The 17,536-nt window shown below is 40.6% G+C and overlaps 1 protein-coding gene across 1 annotated transcript in view; it reads left to right on the top strand.

Annotated features, from left to right (window-relative positions):
- CTDSPL (CTD small phosphatase like) overlaps positions 1–17,536 on the top strand; it is an 83,634-nt gene that overhangs the window by 37,557 nt on the left and 28,541 nt on the right. Inside the window, exon 2 of the mRNA XM_081996371.1 lies at positions 13,861–14,015. Coding sequence (XP_081852497.1) covers positions 13,861–14,015 — 155 coding nt within the window. The remainder of the gene's footprint in view (positions 1–13,860; positions 14,016–17,536) is intronic.

Here is a 17,536-nt window from a genome sequence, read left to right as displayed (position 1 = left end):
AGTGGTTGCTGGCATTGCTTGGATTACCTTATAGACTGTTGATAGTTAGAATTAAAGGCTTTTTAATTCTTAATGTAACATTTTACATTAATCTTTCTTTTTTTTTAATATAAATCATGAAGTTGCTATATGAGGTAAGTTGAACCTTTTCTTAAAGGTGATTTTGATATTTAGTTCAGCTTTGTGTTTTGGTATGACATACATACCCAGCCCGTAAGGGAATAAAAAAATGGGTGTATCAGGCTGCTAAACATTTTTACATAATGTCAGATGTATATTGGTTTTGCCTGTTCCTTCCTCTGCAGTCAGTTGTTGGTGGATTTTTTTGGTAGTTGATCAGGATTCAGACAGTCGTTTAGATGTTTTAAACTTAATATGAGTACATTACGCTTGTCTTCCAAAAATTCAGCGTGTATTGTACTGGTCTTTTTAAACACACCCCAGGGAAGAGGAGTTTGAAAGCCAAGGAGAGAGGGTTCATGCTTCACCAGGGCAATGCTAGGTATTTTAGCAAATTATTAATGAGAATTTGCAATACGCTTTTTTTTCCTTACCTCTTCACTTAGGAGTATAACAATAGATGCTGTGTTACAGAGAAGTGAAGTACAGCTTGAAATTTTCGTCAGAGATACCGGCTGCTGTTCTGCTTATGACATTTCCATGGAACTGAAAAAAGTGGTGGATGATGTAATTACTTTAGCTTTCATAGGTGTAGATCTTACTGAAAACTTAAATTCGTCAAAATTCATTCTAGCTTTGACTGGTGAGGGTGGATGGAGTAGCTTGAAGAAAAAAAGCAGCAAATAAGATTGCAAATGTTTTTCTCGCTGTAATATGCACTTGTATTGCATGTTCATAAATATTGTAAGTATTTCAAAAAAAAGAATTTATAAAGGGTATTCTAAACTTGGGTAAAACCTAATCCATGGAAGCTAAAGCTGAAGGAGAAATTACTTTGGCAACAATTCTTCTAAGTTGGATTCTGTCCAAGCAGATACACTCAAGTGTCTTATGGAATACTCCTTGAGAAATCCCTGCAACTAAACATGCAACAATTAAGTTCATAATCAAAATCTGGTGTTTTAATTTTGCTCCTAGAAACATTGGTTTCAAATAACCTGCTAAAGTGATACTAGCTGTATGCTGGCTGTAACTTGATTTCAAGAGCGTTTTTAGATTTTGGATGGTATTAGTACTGAAGCAGAGGTCATACAGTGATTTAGAGAAGGCTCCTTCTTCCAGATGAGTGGGATTCCTCTTGCTTGCTTTGTGTCTGTGTTTCATAACAGAGAAATTTCTGGGAGGCGGAATGGGGAGAAACAGTAATTGGTCCAAATAACTACATCTCTATTAAAGTCGATGTCTTTTTGAAGTTACACAACTTCTATTTTTCATCCGAAGAAAGAAGGTAGATCTTTCATAAATAGTCATGCATGTACCTTAGTCCGTTAAGACAAAGTCTTTTCCAGAAATTACGTTACTGAAATGGCTTTGGTTCTATAAAGCATATTACCAGAAACACTATTCTTTTGAATGTGGACATTCTGGCAGAGTGGATGTTTTATGAGAAAGGCGGTCAGTATCCTCAAAATAGCAACGGGTTGGGAGAAATAAGTGGTAATTGGAAATGGGCATCAAAGGAGCCACACAAAAAGAGGCGTCCTAGCTTGATTTTTACTGTTGGGGATGTATCTTTTGGGAAGCAAACTTTGAATGAGCGATTTCCCTGGCAGGAGTGAGAATTGTAGTCTGTCCCAAAACGCCTCCAGGGAGTGAATGAAAAATTCCTAAGGCAAAATGGAGAAATAAAGCTTTTCCTTGCAAGGGAGCACCCTTTAACAGCATTTTTTCGAGATGAATCTGTTAGAGAAGAGCTGTTCCTAGGAAAGAGATGAAAAAGCTTGCAAAAATAGACTAATGCTTTAGATTTGATGTCTTAACTGAAGTGTTTGCTGCAAAAAGTACAGCTGGGAATGTTGCTTTTACTATGGGAACATCTTACAGCTCTATTTAGGAAAAGTAAATTAAGCTTACTCTCCTCAGATGAGTGAGGTTTTGGAGGTGTAGTGGTATTTTTGAGGGGAAAGAGAGTAGAAGAATTTCTTCCACATTAGGGTTTGATGAACCGCTTGTCTCCTACTTTTCGAGTCAGAAGACGAGGACCAAAATGTTCATCTATGTTTGAGTCAACCTCTTTGTGGTGGGAGGCAGAAAGAAACTCAGCTTGATCTCACAACCTCAGGTTGTGAATTTGGTCATGGTGGGTCCAAAACCCCCAAACATCTATTTATTAAACTGAAGAAACTTGGTAAGGAGATAAGCCGTTCATAGGTATGGTGTCAGGCAATATTCTGTAGGTTTGGATCACGCTTTGGCTTGAAAAATTAATCGGTTGGACAATAAAATAGGTGCGCAGGGGGATAGCTTGGCGTTTTACATGCCGCACAGTGCCTGTGGAGCACAGAAAAAGGGACTTTTGCAGCTCTTCAGTGACTTCATACGGATTTCATGGCATAACACCTCACGGAGAACAGCGTTGGTTCAAAGTATTGTGCCTTTTTGTCCTTTTTTTTTTTTTAAATACCAGCTTTAAATTAAATTAAAGTTCGGGGGGAAACTGCTAGCTGTCTTAGCGATGCGGCACTCGGCGAGTTGTTCTTCTCTGCCTTTCCCACCACGTTCTGTGTAAGCACAAGCCGAGGCGGAGCAGATCGGATACTGTACATAGTTTTGCTCTATAAACACATGCTTGTTTACATTTGCTTCATTGCCATTTTGACTCTAATCCTCTTCCAGTGCCAGAGGGCATCAGCCGTGACTAACAGACCCCGCCATGCTGCCATTTTGATCCCGTGTGCTGCTCCTGTTTCCGTTTGTTTGCTTCTCCTTTGCCTTCCCACCCAAATATTTAACAAATTATTGCTAAATATCCTCCAGGATTTAAGAGGCCAACCTGGGAGCAATTCAGAAGAGTCGAGATACATGAACATACGTTCTGGTTACTGACTCTGTGACTTTACAGTTGAAGGCAAATTTAAGCGCTGAGTCCTTGTTCATTAATGCTGCACGTAAAATGGAAATAACACAAAACCCTTTTTTGCAAATAGGTCTTTTTTGCTCTACCAAATTCAGTTCCAATTGACTGTTGCAGCTTGATTGTAAGCTGCTACTAGTATTTGGCAAAACCTTCTTAAAATAAACCCTCTGACATACGTGCAGTTAGTGCTCCCTTACACACCCTGCAGAAGCTCAGCGTTGCAGATTTTGCATCTTTAAACTTCCAGGTCTTTGCTGATCCAGCTTCACAAAACCGTGACGTTACGCCGACAGTGCAAATGCATCGAATTCTTTTTATCAACAGCAAAAGCCGGGTTGGATTCATGGGCCACATCTGCTGGTGAACTCTGTGCAGTTTGCCCTTTTTTTTCCCCCCCTCCCTCCTTTTCTCTTCCCCCCCCCCCTCCCGCCTTTTACTAGAAGAAAGGTTTGTTTGTCGGCCGCCCGCTCGGGGCGGGACAGGAATGCAATGCATGCACAGACCGCGCAGTATTTCCTGTTCAACTGCCGCTCCGACCCTCGGCGCTGGGAAAATCTCCAGATCCAGCAGCTCAGTCCTTGCTCAAACAACAAAGAAATGCTGCAGCTTCTGAAACGTTTCCATTTTTTTTTCCCCCCCTCCAGAAAATATATATAATTTTTTTTAACGTGAATCTTCATGGTGTGCTACTGCTGTAAATGTATCAGATTCTATGGATATTGCTTCTATACTATTTACAGACTCCTGTGGCCAAGACAAAACTTGACACTTACTGTGTCACTGTAGGTACAGAGAGGTGGCCCCACAATGTCACTGCAAAAAGTTAGGTTTGTTTTGTAGCATAAAAACTCCGCAATGTTGCCTGCATAGTTCAGTTAGCTTTGTTTTCCCTCCAGTTAAAAATGGTAGTAATCTTTTGGTACTGGAGCTATTTTTGCATTAGTTGCTGCATTTTATCTTGCCCTTAAACTGTTGGAAGCAATGCTTTTGCATTGCATGAATTTGACTTCAGAAGTGAAATAGTTTGTTTTAGCAAAAAAAAAAAAAAATCTTTGAGTTTGATCATTTCTGCCAATGAACACTAAACTCCGGTGGTGCTTCCTTGCCTCGTGTGTGGTATGAAAGTGAGATGAAGGCTTTATTTCTTTTAATTTATCTTTTTTTCCAAGTGGTTCTGGTCCTTTGTACATGTGGCAGCTCTGTTACGGTTCAGACTACCAGCTGATGGAAGAGTGGGGGGTGTGGCTAGTTAATTTTATTTACTAATTTTATTTATGTGTTTTAAGCAGATGTACGTGTTGAGAATTTAGATCCATAGTCGCCTCGGGAACATATGAAGTGCCGTGGCTCTTCTCAAAAGAAAAAAGGCAAATACTAGGAAAAGGTTCCGCTGTGAACTGCGTGTGTATGCATGTATACGTGTGTATATATGCATATACGTGTTAAAAAATACCGTATATCCCTGTAGCACCTTTTTTAGTGTGTTCAGCAGCTACTTAGCCCTGCGTGGAAAGGAAGCAAGCAGGTCAGCCGTGGAGACCAGGGCAGCCCGTCACGGGCCCTCGATCCTCGACGCTCTCTCGCAGGATGCCACGTGCTGACCAGTGGATGGACGCCAGCGCAGGACAGGTACATGGCACAGCTCGGGCTCTCTTCTAGCTCGGAGGACAACCCAGGCAAGGTTGGATGGGCACATTCAGCTCCTGTTTAAACACTGTCCAGCTGTTTAAGCGAAAAGCAAAGGTGGAGCAGCTTGCTGGAGGAGTTACTGCAGTGCTGCTGGAGGTGGACGTCTCCTAACTTCTCTTTCGTGTTCTCATCCATCTTCTGTCCCTGGCTGTTCCTGTGGCAAGCAATACAGGCACAAAAAAGAAAGTGCTAAGTGTTAATTAGTTCCTTCCTGGATCACAAGGAGACCTACTTTTCAGTCCTTTAGAGATACAGATCTACATGTACTGCTTCTCGAAGTTGGAAGTGGTCTCAGTGTAGCCCTGTTTAGCTTGTCAAGCACTGGAGCAGGAAAGGAACCGGCCAAAATCTGTGCTGTGTAATTTGAACTTGAAGGTATTTCGCTCAGAACATAGTTCAGCGGGTTAATTAGGCTCTTAGAACAGTTTTTAACTTGCTTCATTATTAAATGTGGATGCCCCTGAAGCAGTGGATCTGCCTTCAGTCTTCGAGCTGAATAAACACAGGGGGTTGGGCTTTGACAGATGCATGTCCTCTAACGTAGCATTTACTAATAGCAACCCTCCTAATTTTTTTGAATGCTGCAACACTGCAAGACAGCACGGGTGTTTAAATCATGGCTTATATGAGAAGCTGATGCATATGATATGAAGGTTATACCATTGTATCTATGTATGTCCAACCAAACTGCAGTGTACACCTGAAGTGTACCACCTGCTTTATGGTTTTGGAATTTGCCTTGGGATCCATCGGGTTTATGTGCTGTTTTGAGCCTTTTTATTGTTTCTTATCCCTCCTTGTCAGTTAAGAGGCTTCTGTGTACAGTTGCTGGTTTTAACATTTACTAGCTAAGTATATCTCATGATGCATCACAGCTTTGTACAGGGACAACAGTGCTGAGTTCTCAGTCGTGTATTAAAGTGACTTCAGAATTTCACTAATTTTGAAGGGCCCCTCAGTACAAGAAGGACGTTGAGGTGCTCGAGCATGTCCAAAGAAGGGCAGCGAAGCTGGTGAGGGGTCTGGAGCACAAGTCTTACAAAGAGCGGCTGAGGGAACTGGGCTTGTTCAGTCTGGAGTAGAGGAGGCTGATGGGAGACCTTATCGCGCTCTACAGCTACCTGAAAGGGGGTTGTGGTGAGGTGGGTTTTGGTCTCTTCTCCCAAGTAACTAGTGATAGGACGAGAGGAAATGGCCTCAAGTTGCGCCAGGGGAGGTTTAGATTGGATATTAGGAAAAATTTCTTCACTAAGAGAGTGGTCAAGCATTGGAACAGGCTGCCCAGGGAGGTGGTGGAGTCACCATCTCTGGAGGTGTTCAAAAAATGTGTGGATGTGGCGCTTCGGGACATGGTTTAGGGGGCACGGTGGTGTTGGGTTGATGATTGGACTTGATGATCTTGAAGGTCCCTTCCAACCTTAATGATTCTGTGATCCTTAAAAAATGAACATCCAACAACAACGGCAGGTATTTAATTCACCCAGACTTGAGGACTGTAATAAATAATTTATGTAGGGCAAAAGAATTTTTTTGCTTTAGGCTGCCACAACAAAAAGGTTTCCAAAGCTTTTTTTGGTGACATACCATACATGTTTCCTTCGTACAGTTTTAGTTGTCTTGAATTAACATTTGTTACGATGATTTTTCTCCTTTTGTCCTAGGTACTATCTGAAACTGTATTTTTATAGGTCTTTGGCAGGTATGGAAAGCAAACTATAGTGTTCTGATATCCACTAGGTAACTTCTCTTTGAATGAGATAAGCTGTTCTTGCATAACCATTTGATCTTGGCGTGCAGCTGCAACTTCGGAGCCTGTTTTCTAAAACATCATGGAATGGGTTAATAAGAGTAATGTTCAGCTTTTCTTAAAATTCCTAAAAGTTCATAAATCATATTGACATTTTTCACATCCAAGTGCAGTGACCTACTTTATTTAAAGTGAGATAAGAGATTATCTCAAAAATAAGTTACTTGGTTATTTTTCTGCCGTGTTCCCACCTGTCTTACGTGTTTAAGCTTTTATTTCTTGGCCCCTTGCCATGCGATCAGCTCCATCCAGAGCAGACCACTAATGCAGTGTATGGGAAAGGGTTTGTTGGGGAGGATAGTTAAATCACAGAATCATTAAGGTTGGAAGAAACCTTTAAGATCATAAAGTCCAACCATCAACTCAACACCACCATGCCCACTAAACCATGTCCTGAAGTGAATGTTTCAGAAATGATTTTGGAAATGTTTCGGAAAGATTTTTCTTTCACTAAACTAGTCTGGGATGTCTCCCTTCAAAGAAATCATTTCAATGGAAAACCCAGAACCTGAAGTTTGTTTAATTATGTTGGGGTGGGGGAGAGGTTGACAGCTTCAGCTGAAATGAAGACAATTCTGGGGTGTATCACGCCGAATATGAACAGAGCTGTTTGCTTGGGTTATACATGTTTGAAGGTTAAACCAGTTGTGGGTGGTTGTTTCAGGTATGTGACAGTGCTGTTATTGCTCTATTTTCTGCAAAGCTCACGTGAAAGTTTAAACCTTTCAATGATAAGCTGCAAATGGCATTTAAAACCAAAATTATGTGGGCATCACATGCAGGTTTGGTATCAAGTATTGTAAAATAATTTCTACCCTGGTCAATACATCACAAAAATAGGAGCTGTAGAAGGAAAGTTGCTGGTTTTCGGCTACTTAACTCTTTCTAGCTTGAGTCATGTAGGATATAAAATTTTATTTTTCTAATAAGGTCAGATGCAGCCTCTTAAGATTGAGAAATTATGCATCTCTAATCATGTATAAATTTTGAAACCGTTTCCTTTTGAAGAAAGGCTTTGTTTAATACCACTTTATTCTGACGTGCATCTTCCTATTTTGTGTTAAAAACAAACTTACAAGCAGAGAGCTCACGATACACAGATGTTCATTTTATTGCATTTAGCAAATTCATCTGTAAGCACACGGAAAGCCTCTTCGTTACTCAGTTTATATTATTTGAGAGGACTGGCTATTGCATTCATTTAATTAGGAAGAATTCAGCAGTAATTAGCTTGCTCACGCGCTGCAGAGGGATGGGCTGGATTAGGAGCCCTCTGGTCTTCCTGTGGTGGCTTCCCGGAGCAATAAGGGGTTTCTTGTACAACGGGTGGACAACAATCTCTGTCTGTAATTTCACACAACTACAGCAAAATTTGATGGGAGAAGCCCTGAACTAAACTTCTGTGGAACACAGTGCACGAGGGAAAAGCTTTTTCTTTGCTGTGAAACTTGTGTTGCTCTTGGAACTCTTGGGGGGAGAACAGTAGCCCAACGCCTCTGCCTCCAAAGGCTGGTTTGAGTGAAAAGAGGTTTGAGAAGATGCTGTAGATTGCTTCTATTAGCATGCTCTTGTATTCATTTCTCTTGTGATATGTCTGTAATGTTTGGGGTTTGGTTTGGGTTTTTTTTTCTTCCTGTTCTCTTTGTGGAACCACCCAGTATGGTATCTTCTGTTTAAGCTTATGTGACTGCAGTAATTTATTTTAAACTTGCTTTTACCTTTCTTTGAACCCCTCCCCAGGCTTAGTATTGCTGTGGGTTCATTGGGACTTGCCAGAAGACCTCGATAGGCACGGTTCTGTGGACCATCTTTGACCTCCAGAAACTTGCAGGCAATTTCAGAATTGACTTACCCGCAAGCAGCGGGTAGCGCAGAGGTTAGGGGCAGTGAGCCTTGTCGTTAGAAGTAGTGCAGGACAGCAGCTGGAAATTATAGGTGGGACTTTGTACTTTCAAATCGAGGGAAATCTGGACCAGAAGGACTTCCCTTCTGGCAGGGAGAGCTCTGTTCCTGTTTCTGACCTTGTCTGCATATAATCTTTTAGAAATTCAGATAATTTGACAAAGTGCTTCGCTGAAGGCTCTTGCAGACCTCTCTGAGATCCCTGGGGAATAAGTTACACAGGGGTCTGTGCAGTCTGCTCTTCATTGTAGTCTTAAACTATATGGAAAAGGGAATAAGGAAATGAGGTGACAAAATTGATAAGGGAAAGGGGTGTGTATTTGTTTGTGCATGTATATGTATGTGTGTGCATATATGTGCATCTGTATATAGATTTAAAACTTAACTGTGAAGAGTTGTAGGAGGGCGACATGATTTTGAATGACTGGCCTCTAAAATAGCAGATGAAATTAAGCGTAGATACACATTAAACTTTCTGCATGGGAAGAGAGAAGAATTCTTGACTTACAGTTGCAGCGATGACTGAAATACCTACTAATGAAGAGACCTTGGTGTTATAATAAGATCTTCTGAAAAATTACCTTAGCCCAATGCGCACTTGTTGTAAAACACAAATAAGATATTAGGAATTCTTAGAAAAGTAAGAGAACAAAGCATTGTGTGGGTATATAAATTCATGGTGCTCTCCTTTCATCCTGGATACTGTGTGTGGTTCTAGTCCTTCTCCTCCTGCTCAAAAATGTGAATTGGAAATGGTACACAGATAAGAAACAAGGAACGTCACGGTCATGAAACAGCTGAACTGTTGACTGAGCTGTGGACCTTCTTGCCACGGGGTACTTTTGGCGCTAAAAGTTGGCGTAGGTTCAAAACGTGGCGGGACAAAGTCATGAAGGAGGAATTTGTTGAGGACTGTTACATACGCAATTGACGTCTTCGGGTAAGGAGGTCCTTAAACTGCAGTTACAACGCGCCTGGGATGGTGTTAAGGAAAAGCATTGCTCCTGTCTGGCGGTGTTCCTTTCTTCAGCTCTTCTGCAGATACTGGTTACAGTCTTCTCTGCTTTCACGGATACCGTGCTTTCGTATTGTGAGTTGTTTGGCTTGGGCTGTTTTGATACGCAGTGTTTACGTGTTTGGTATGCAGTGTTCAAGATGTAAAAGGTCACTTAAAGTTGTCTTCAGCATTCCGTGGTGATGGGGTAATGGCTGTAGCACTTCAGCAGATGCTGTAGGAAATCAGCTCCAGAAATGGAATCCACTCCAGGATCGATACTGCCTGGTCTTACCTATAGGCTTTTAAGGAACACCAGGTTTTGTCCTCTGCAGTTTTTTTTCTCTTTAAAATTCACTGGCTTCCAGAATACCTAAATTCATGGTAGTGATGCAATATTAGTGCTTCTTTACACCTTTAGAGTTATAGTTGTCGTATTTGTACTGTCACTGCTTCAAGAAAAGCAAATCTAGCAAACGGACATGAATTACATGTGGTCCAGTGTAACTAAGGAAGGAGAAACTATTTTCTGTGATGCACAACACGTAGTTCCTCAAAACAAGATACAGTGCAAATCTTCTCTACGTATGCAGTACCTGCGTGTGTTAATACTGTGTGGCACGTAAAGCCACTCGGGAAGTTCTGTTCCTTACTGCATCCGAAATTATAATTTATTAAGTCACTGTAGAGCCTCTATAACATACTACTTAAAAACCCAGCTGTCTTTAAATTAATGTCCAAATTAGCAGAAAGACCTGTTTGAAACACCACGGTATCATGAGTGGCAAAATTGCCGAGATTAAAAACAACATGAAGGAACGTTTTTCCAAGAACAAATACTTCACGGAGCGAACGTGAGCGGCCATTTGATATGTATAATTTGCTCAAGGAAAACAAGAATTCTTAAATGATTTGGGCAAACCAGTACCTTTTGTCTGAGATTTTTTTTTTTGAAGGTTTGTTTAGGCTATTTACTGTGTTTACTGCCTCGTTTGGGTGTCTCTGTGGAGAAGGTAGGAATGTTAGTTCTGGGGTGGTTAATGCCGTTCCTGTTGGTCTGCTGTGCAGCTGAGGCTCTTACAAATTTAAAGAGGCTGCTGCAGTTCATACCCGGGGGAAAGGCTCACCCCGAAGAGCAGCGCAGAGCAGCAGGAGGCAAGCACACCCCAGGAGCCATGAGAGATGAGGAGTTCAAGGTATGAAGGCGCACATCTTCATACTGCCGGCGCCTGTGCAGCATCCCTGCTTTCACCGCTCTCCATTAAACAGAATCACAGAATCACTAAGGTTGGAAAGGACCTTCAGGATCATCAAGTCCCACCATTAACCCAGCGCCACCATGTATGTCCCCTAAACCATGTCCTGAAGCGCCACATCCACTCGTTTTTTGAACACTTCCAGAGATGGTGACTCCACCACCTCCCTGGGCAGCCTGTTCCAATGCTTGACCACTCTCTCAGTGAAGAAATTTTTCCTAATATCCAATCTAAACCTCCCCTGGCACAACTTGAGGCCATTTCCTCTCATCCTATCACTAGTTACTTGGGAGAAGAGACCAACACCCACCTCACCACAACCCCCTTTCAAGTAGTTGTAGAGAGTGGTAAGGTCTCCCCTCAGCCTCCTCTTCTCCAGACTGAACAAGCCCAGTTCCCTCAGCCGCTCTTTGTAAGACTTGTGCTCCAGACCCCTCACCAGCTTCATTGTCCTTCTCTGGACACACTCAAGCAAATGCCGGAGTTGTTACTGGGCAGAATTTCTCTTGAAAATTTGGGACTTCATCATCTAATCTGTTAATGTGGCTCTTTGCGTGTCCGGACTGTCCGTGGTCTGATCTTCAGTGTTACGAGGTTTAGGGACAAACACACTGTGGTTTAGGGAAACTTTTGCCTTGTTGTATTCAAAGACCTCCTGAAGACTTAAGCTCAGAAGTACTCTGCAACATCTCTGATACAAACATTTGGTAAGCAGTTTTTCTTGCCTAATGCTCTCGCTTTTTATTAACTTTATAGAAATAGATCCTGTGTTGAAGACCTACCTCAATCCCAGCCTAGAATATGAACTGGACTTTACTCTAAAATGCCGTCTTGGCTTTGGGAGGATTATTTTATGCATAAAAATTGCCTGTGGAATGAAGTTTAATGTTACGTTCTTGTACCTTACAAAGTCCAAGAAAAAAAAAAGCTTATGATAAATGCCGTGTAAGAGCATTTCTATTCTAAGCATTCAAATTTGATTATTTGCTATCGTACTTCTAAGTGGAGGCTGAAAACAAAATACAAATTATTCGGCAGGTTCCTGTGGCACTAGCTGTTGGGGAACAGGATACGCAGCGTTGTGCTTCCCGTTTGAATTTCAGCATGTTTCAGTGTTTAGGGTCAGAACGGAGTTCTCCTTTGCCTGGATGATACTGCAACAAACTGGCTTGTGCCTGTGATGCAAATTTTCTTGAGTGCTGTTTTGAAAAGCCCTTCATAGCTGCCTAGGCATCCTTTGGGGATTTCTGAATGCATCTTCCTGCAAATTTGTTGCAAACAGGATGCGACGTTTTGAGAATGAGCTTTTTACTGCAATGTATACCACTGTTGGCTTGAGTTTTGCATATGTTTTCTGTTTAACTGGAGTATTGAAAAGCAGCGATTAGATTGCTTTCGGTTTACAAATGGCTTTAAAGTGATGAAACACTTCCTTAAACGCGCAGAGGCACAGAAATCTGTGCACGCTTCTGACTTCATACTGTTATCTGAGCACAAATATGTACGTTGCCAGTTGCCTTGAGCGCACTTGATGTATTTGTAATACCAGGAGGAAGGTAGATGTACGTGGCAGCTCTCTAATAATTTGGGAGGGGAGGAAAGATGGGGATTTATGTATTGATGTGTGTAATGGGACTTACTAAAAATTTCTCTTACCCTCCAACTTTGGGTTGGGGAACTGTTTTTTTCCTTCTAATGCAGAATGTAAATAAACTATGTGGTGCGTAAGTCGCTATTAATCTGCTTGGTGCTACAACTTTCGTAGTGTCCTTTTTTCTCAGTGTAATACGCCTTTTCATGTTCGCTACTTTAAGATGCGCTGCTGCATAGCTATAAAAAAAGAATAAAAAAATAACGTGTTTTGGCTTGTCTGGGTGCATTTTAAATGAAATCATTTGTTGACTCTGACAAGGAAGCCGTTAATCTCTATGGTCTAAGATACTCCTCTGCTTAATGGAGAGGGTAAGTTGTCCCCCGCTAAGGTAGGGCAGTACAACAGAGGGGAGTGCCCGTCTCTGGGACAGGGTGCGTGGTAGTTCGGCTTTGCGCGGTATTGGTAGTAATAGTTGTGGTGAAGCAGTGATTGACGTGGTTGTCTCTCATTGTGTTGCTGTGTGATGTTAACAAGTTGGATATCGATAGCATTCGGTACCATATGTTGCAGTGGTAGAGATAAACATCAAAGAAAAAAGGGTATTGCGCTCCGATGTAGGAAACCAATACTTAGAGCTAACAGTACATCATTAAAATATTTGGTGATCAAATCAAGTATTACTTAAAATAGTCTAAAACTTTTTTCCAATTATTTTATTTATTTTATTTTAATATGTGTCCAAGATCTAATTGTCAAGAAGTTGAATCTTAAGAAAATTAGTACATGTCGTATGTGCATTTCTTTTCTGCAAACTGTTGCTTTTATCTATGGTTTGTAATCTTTAAAAATGCTATGCTTGGTTTCATTGAGCTGCGTGTAATTTTTTTACCTGGGTTTTTGTGGGTGGTTTTGAGTTTTCTTTTTTTTTTTAATCCTTTTAGACCAGTAAGTTAAACAGAAGTCCTGACCTTTCTTTTCATCTAATAACACCCTCTCCAGCCTTGTTCCTGCAGCCTGTGTTGCAGCTCACAGTACTGCCTCTCTGTTCTGTCTTTTGTCCTCCAGCAACACTAACAGAGGAAACTCAGAAACATCTCGGATCTTTTTCTGACCCTTGCAGGAGTTTGTGTTCCACACAGGATCATGTATTTGGCTAGAAAATATGCCCGGGCATCAGTAGGCATTTATCGCGTCTTTTCTGGTTTAAATCAGTCCTGTTTGCCTCCTCAGTCCAGAAATCTATTTTAGCAGCAAGTTATTTCATGTCATTTACAGTATCTACTTTGGATATTTCTGGGAAGACTCGTGGAACAGTGTCTTAGTATGACGAGACCTTTGGCTGAGCGGAGATCCAGCTTGGTTAGCAATAGGCCAACGTCGTCATGTGGGTTGGACAAGCAAAAACCATGTTGAATCGGGAGGAAGGGGGGCCTCAATATGATGGAAAATTTCTGTGAGGTTATCTTAAGATTTGAGAAGGACTTCTGAGGTAATAACCTTGTGTCTTAAATTCAGTCGTCGTGTGTCTGAAAAACTAGGTCTGTGCCACATGAATTTATTTTTCTGTTTTTTTTTTCCTAGTGTCCCAATGTAATATCAGCTTGAAGAAGCAGAGGAGTCGAAGTATCTTTAGCACCTTATTCTGCTGCTTTCGTGACTACAATGTCGAACCACCATCAACTAATAGCACCAGTGCTCTTCCTCCTTTGGTGGAGGAGAATGGAGGACTTCAGAAGGTCAGGCTTTTATCTTATTTTGCTGTCATACAGATCTTATAAGGTTAAACTCTGTGCTGCTTAAAGTGTGTCTTAATAAGTTTCCCTCTTGGGGAACATGCTAGGGGTTACAGAAAAAATTACTATTTTGATGGTGAATTGCAAATATTATCTGTTCAGCTGCAATTTCAAACTAACTTGACCATGAAGGGTGTTGGCACTACGTATTTTTATAAGCAAACAATATTTAAAGCTTGAGTAGGACACTAAACCAGTGTGGACTTGTCATAATACTTCAAATACTGAGTTGTCTCTAGCTTTGGTTCAAAGGGAACCCAAGTACAGGAAGCTTGAGGTATGTCCACTGGAGCGTAGTGGAACCACTTTGAATGTTGGTTGAAAAGGGTTTCCAGTCACTGTTTTTAAACAGTTCAAAAAGGGGGAGAACCATAATTGTTTGGACCTTTTTTCTAACCAATTCACCTGTATTTAATGCACACTGAGTCCAGAGGTATCAGGTTTTGGCCATTTTTCCAGGTTATTAGGTTTTGTTTACCTAATAAGTCAAATTAATTGATACACACTTCTAGCACTTCAAAGCGTTGTATGTGAGAGCAGCGTGTTATTTTCATTGAGTTCTAGTAGTAATATTGCTTTGCCATATTCATAAAATCGCAACACAATTTTATACATTCTTTTTAAATCTGATAACACTGAGAGAATTTGCATTAAAATCTGATAAAACTGATTACAGAACGATTTCAGTTCATTATAGCAAACACAGGAATACCATCTTTTCCGTACCATGTTTTTTTTCAGCACTCTTAAAATTCCACTACTGCTATACTCTTAATTGAAACACCATTCCCAACCCATTTTTGCAGAACTTTAAAGGATTGCAAGTATAGGTGTATCCATGATGGGGAATAATAGCAGAAGTTGAAACAACTCTATCTTTTCAACCTTCTGCTTTTCACACTAATTTTTCATATTTGATGCAACTAATTTCTTACCTACCTTGTCCAGTCCATTTTGTTTCAGATTTTGCTGGTTATGTTCAATTCTGACAAGCTCAGGAGAAAGAGCAGAGGAACTGTTTGGTGGGAGAGAGGAAAGGAAAATAAAGTGATTGAGACCAAGAAGGTATTTGGGGGTGTAGAGGCTAAATCGCAACAGTTCATGCTGAAACTGCTCATGAAGAGATAAAGTGCACTGAAAATTCCTCTGCCAAGAGGAGGAATTGTACATGTATTTTTAGACTTCTTTTGCTAGCCAAGGTACATTTTGACTGCAGTGAAGGAAACCTAGCCTGGATGTGCTAAAGGGAAAGCTGAGTAGTGTGTAGCACGTATGCGTACGTTCACCTGAGAAAAGAAGTGGGTAACTAGTAAAATTTCCACTATGCTGGAGAATGGAAAGGAGGCAGAAATGAGGCTGCTAGCAAAATTACAGCTGAGAGAAAGTGGGAGTTCATTAGAAAGAAAAACATAAAGAAAAGAAGAGTTTGTTTTTTTCTGTAGAAAACATGAGTTAAAATGGTCTGGAGTCAGTAGTTTTCAGATTGCATTTTGTAAAACGCTTAATTGCTTTCTAAATAGATGCTATGATTGTGTGTATGTTCACGCAAGTTTCCATCCTCACTCCGTGCTACCTTAGTGAGCAGTTTTGGAATTGTGCGATACTTGTACATGAGCCCAAGACACAAATCACGGAATTCATAGAATTACCAGACTACAGCTTAATACAGTAAAAAAGTTCAAGGAATATGTTAAAAAGAATTATTAAAGAGTGCATTTTCTTCAAATAGAATGAAAGGCACTCGGATGTATACAGACCTTCGTAGAAGAAATCAAGTATAGCTAAGCTTTTGGGTACCCCTTAAGTGAGTGCAAATAAGTCTGTGATATTTCTATTTTAAATGCAGTATTAAAGACTAATAAGTTTTGTATGTGTTCTTATATGCTGTTTTTATTTTGAGTGCTGACATCGTTTAGTGCAAGTAGGAAATTTTTTAAAGAAAGAAAAACAGCATTGAAGGCTCGGACATATTTGAATATCGTTATGCTGTTAGGCTAGTGCTTTTTAGCAGGACTGTGTGCTGGAGCTGTGCAGGCTGGTTGGATTTGATCGAATCACACTGAGCATCTTGTCTAGATTCAGAAGTAATAAGTAAGTTGGGGGAAAGTACATGCAACAGTGGGCCTCAGTTTCTAAATTGGTGAAATTAAATGTCCAGGAATGACAAAATCACCTGTTTTAGGAAAGAAGAGAAAGCCTGACAACACACTGCTTAAACTCCTCTGCTGTTTAATTAAAGCTCCTTTTGCATTATTCTGCCTGCCAGGTCAGGATAGTTTAAATTCTGCTGTGCTGCTGTTCAAATGGTCACTTAATTACATCTGTACTCTCTTTTGTGTGTTTTATTAATTATTTATCACGTCACAGGTGACCTCTGGCCATGGCCCAGTCAGTTCACGTGTTGTGACCCTTTCCTTCAAAAATGAAAAAAGAAAATTGCACAATAATGTCAAAGTTACTGTTAGAAACTAGTATAAAGTGGCTTGGATGTACTTTCCTTCTGTGTTTACTGTTCAGTAGAGTCATTACATGACAACTGGTGATAAAGACTCCAGAGGAAGCAAAGGAATGGAGAAGGCTTCTGCTGGTTTCGCAGGAGTTCAGTGTTTGTTCTATGTTGCTTCTGGCGTATTCTTGAAGTTGATGTGACAAGCTAACTTCCTTCTAATTAGGAGTCTCGATTCTTCAAATGCTAACCTGTTGTAAAGGAGGGAAAGCGGGGAAGAGTATTTATTTTATAAAGTAATTGAAACCACAGTTCTGAAATTTTGTTCAGAGTAATTGTGTTGTGCAATTTAATTATTATTATCATTAGTAGTATTATTATTTTGCTGTACTAGAAAAAATGAAATCAGTGCTTCATTTAGTATTTTACCAAATGATGTGACTTGATTACACTTGGCAAGTCAAGTGTCATGTCACTTCTTCATAGGACTGGAAGAAACACCAAACTGAGCATAGTTTTGAATAAACGGGGTTTTCCAGCGCTGACTTCTAGTCCATTAGTAGGGAAAAAAAAGCCCCAAAACTTCTTTAAAGTATTGAGTTCACTTTTAAACCTTTTACTCACAGAACAGCTGCTTGTCCAAGTTTGACTCTAATACTGGTAACGAATGGTCCATTCTTTCTCTAAAGTTTCAATACCCCATTTTTCAAAAATAACTTGTATTTACTGAAACTATTGTGTATTTGTTTTTCTTAAAATGTTACAGCTTTTTAGTGCAGCACAAAGATGTATTCTAAGTTGTAATGTCTATTACAGTGGGTATATCAGCCTGTCTGCAGCTTGGATGCAGAGCCAGAAGTGTCAGTGGGAGCACACAGTGTTCAGCCTCATGAAATCCTTGCTAAATTTTTTCTGCCTCCTCAGCAGCAGGCAGCTCACCAAGACCTTCCAGCCAGTTTTTTTCAGGGGCCAGAGTGTTGGGAGAGGGAAGTGTTTTCTGTTCTCTTCTGAAGAACTT

The sequence above is a fragment of the Phaethon aethereus genome (assembly GCF_964289735.1).
Source record: "Phaethon aethereus genome assembly, chromosome: 2".
NCBI lineage: Eukaryota > Metazoa > Chordata > Aves > Phaethontiformes > Phaethontidae > Phaethon > Phaethon aethereus.
Note: the sequence above shows the minus strand (reverse complement) of the source record. Positions and strands in the feature narration are given on the sequence as shown.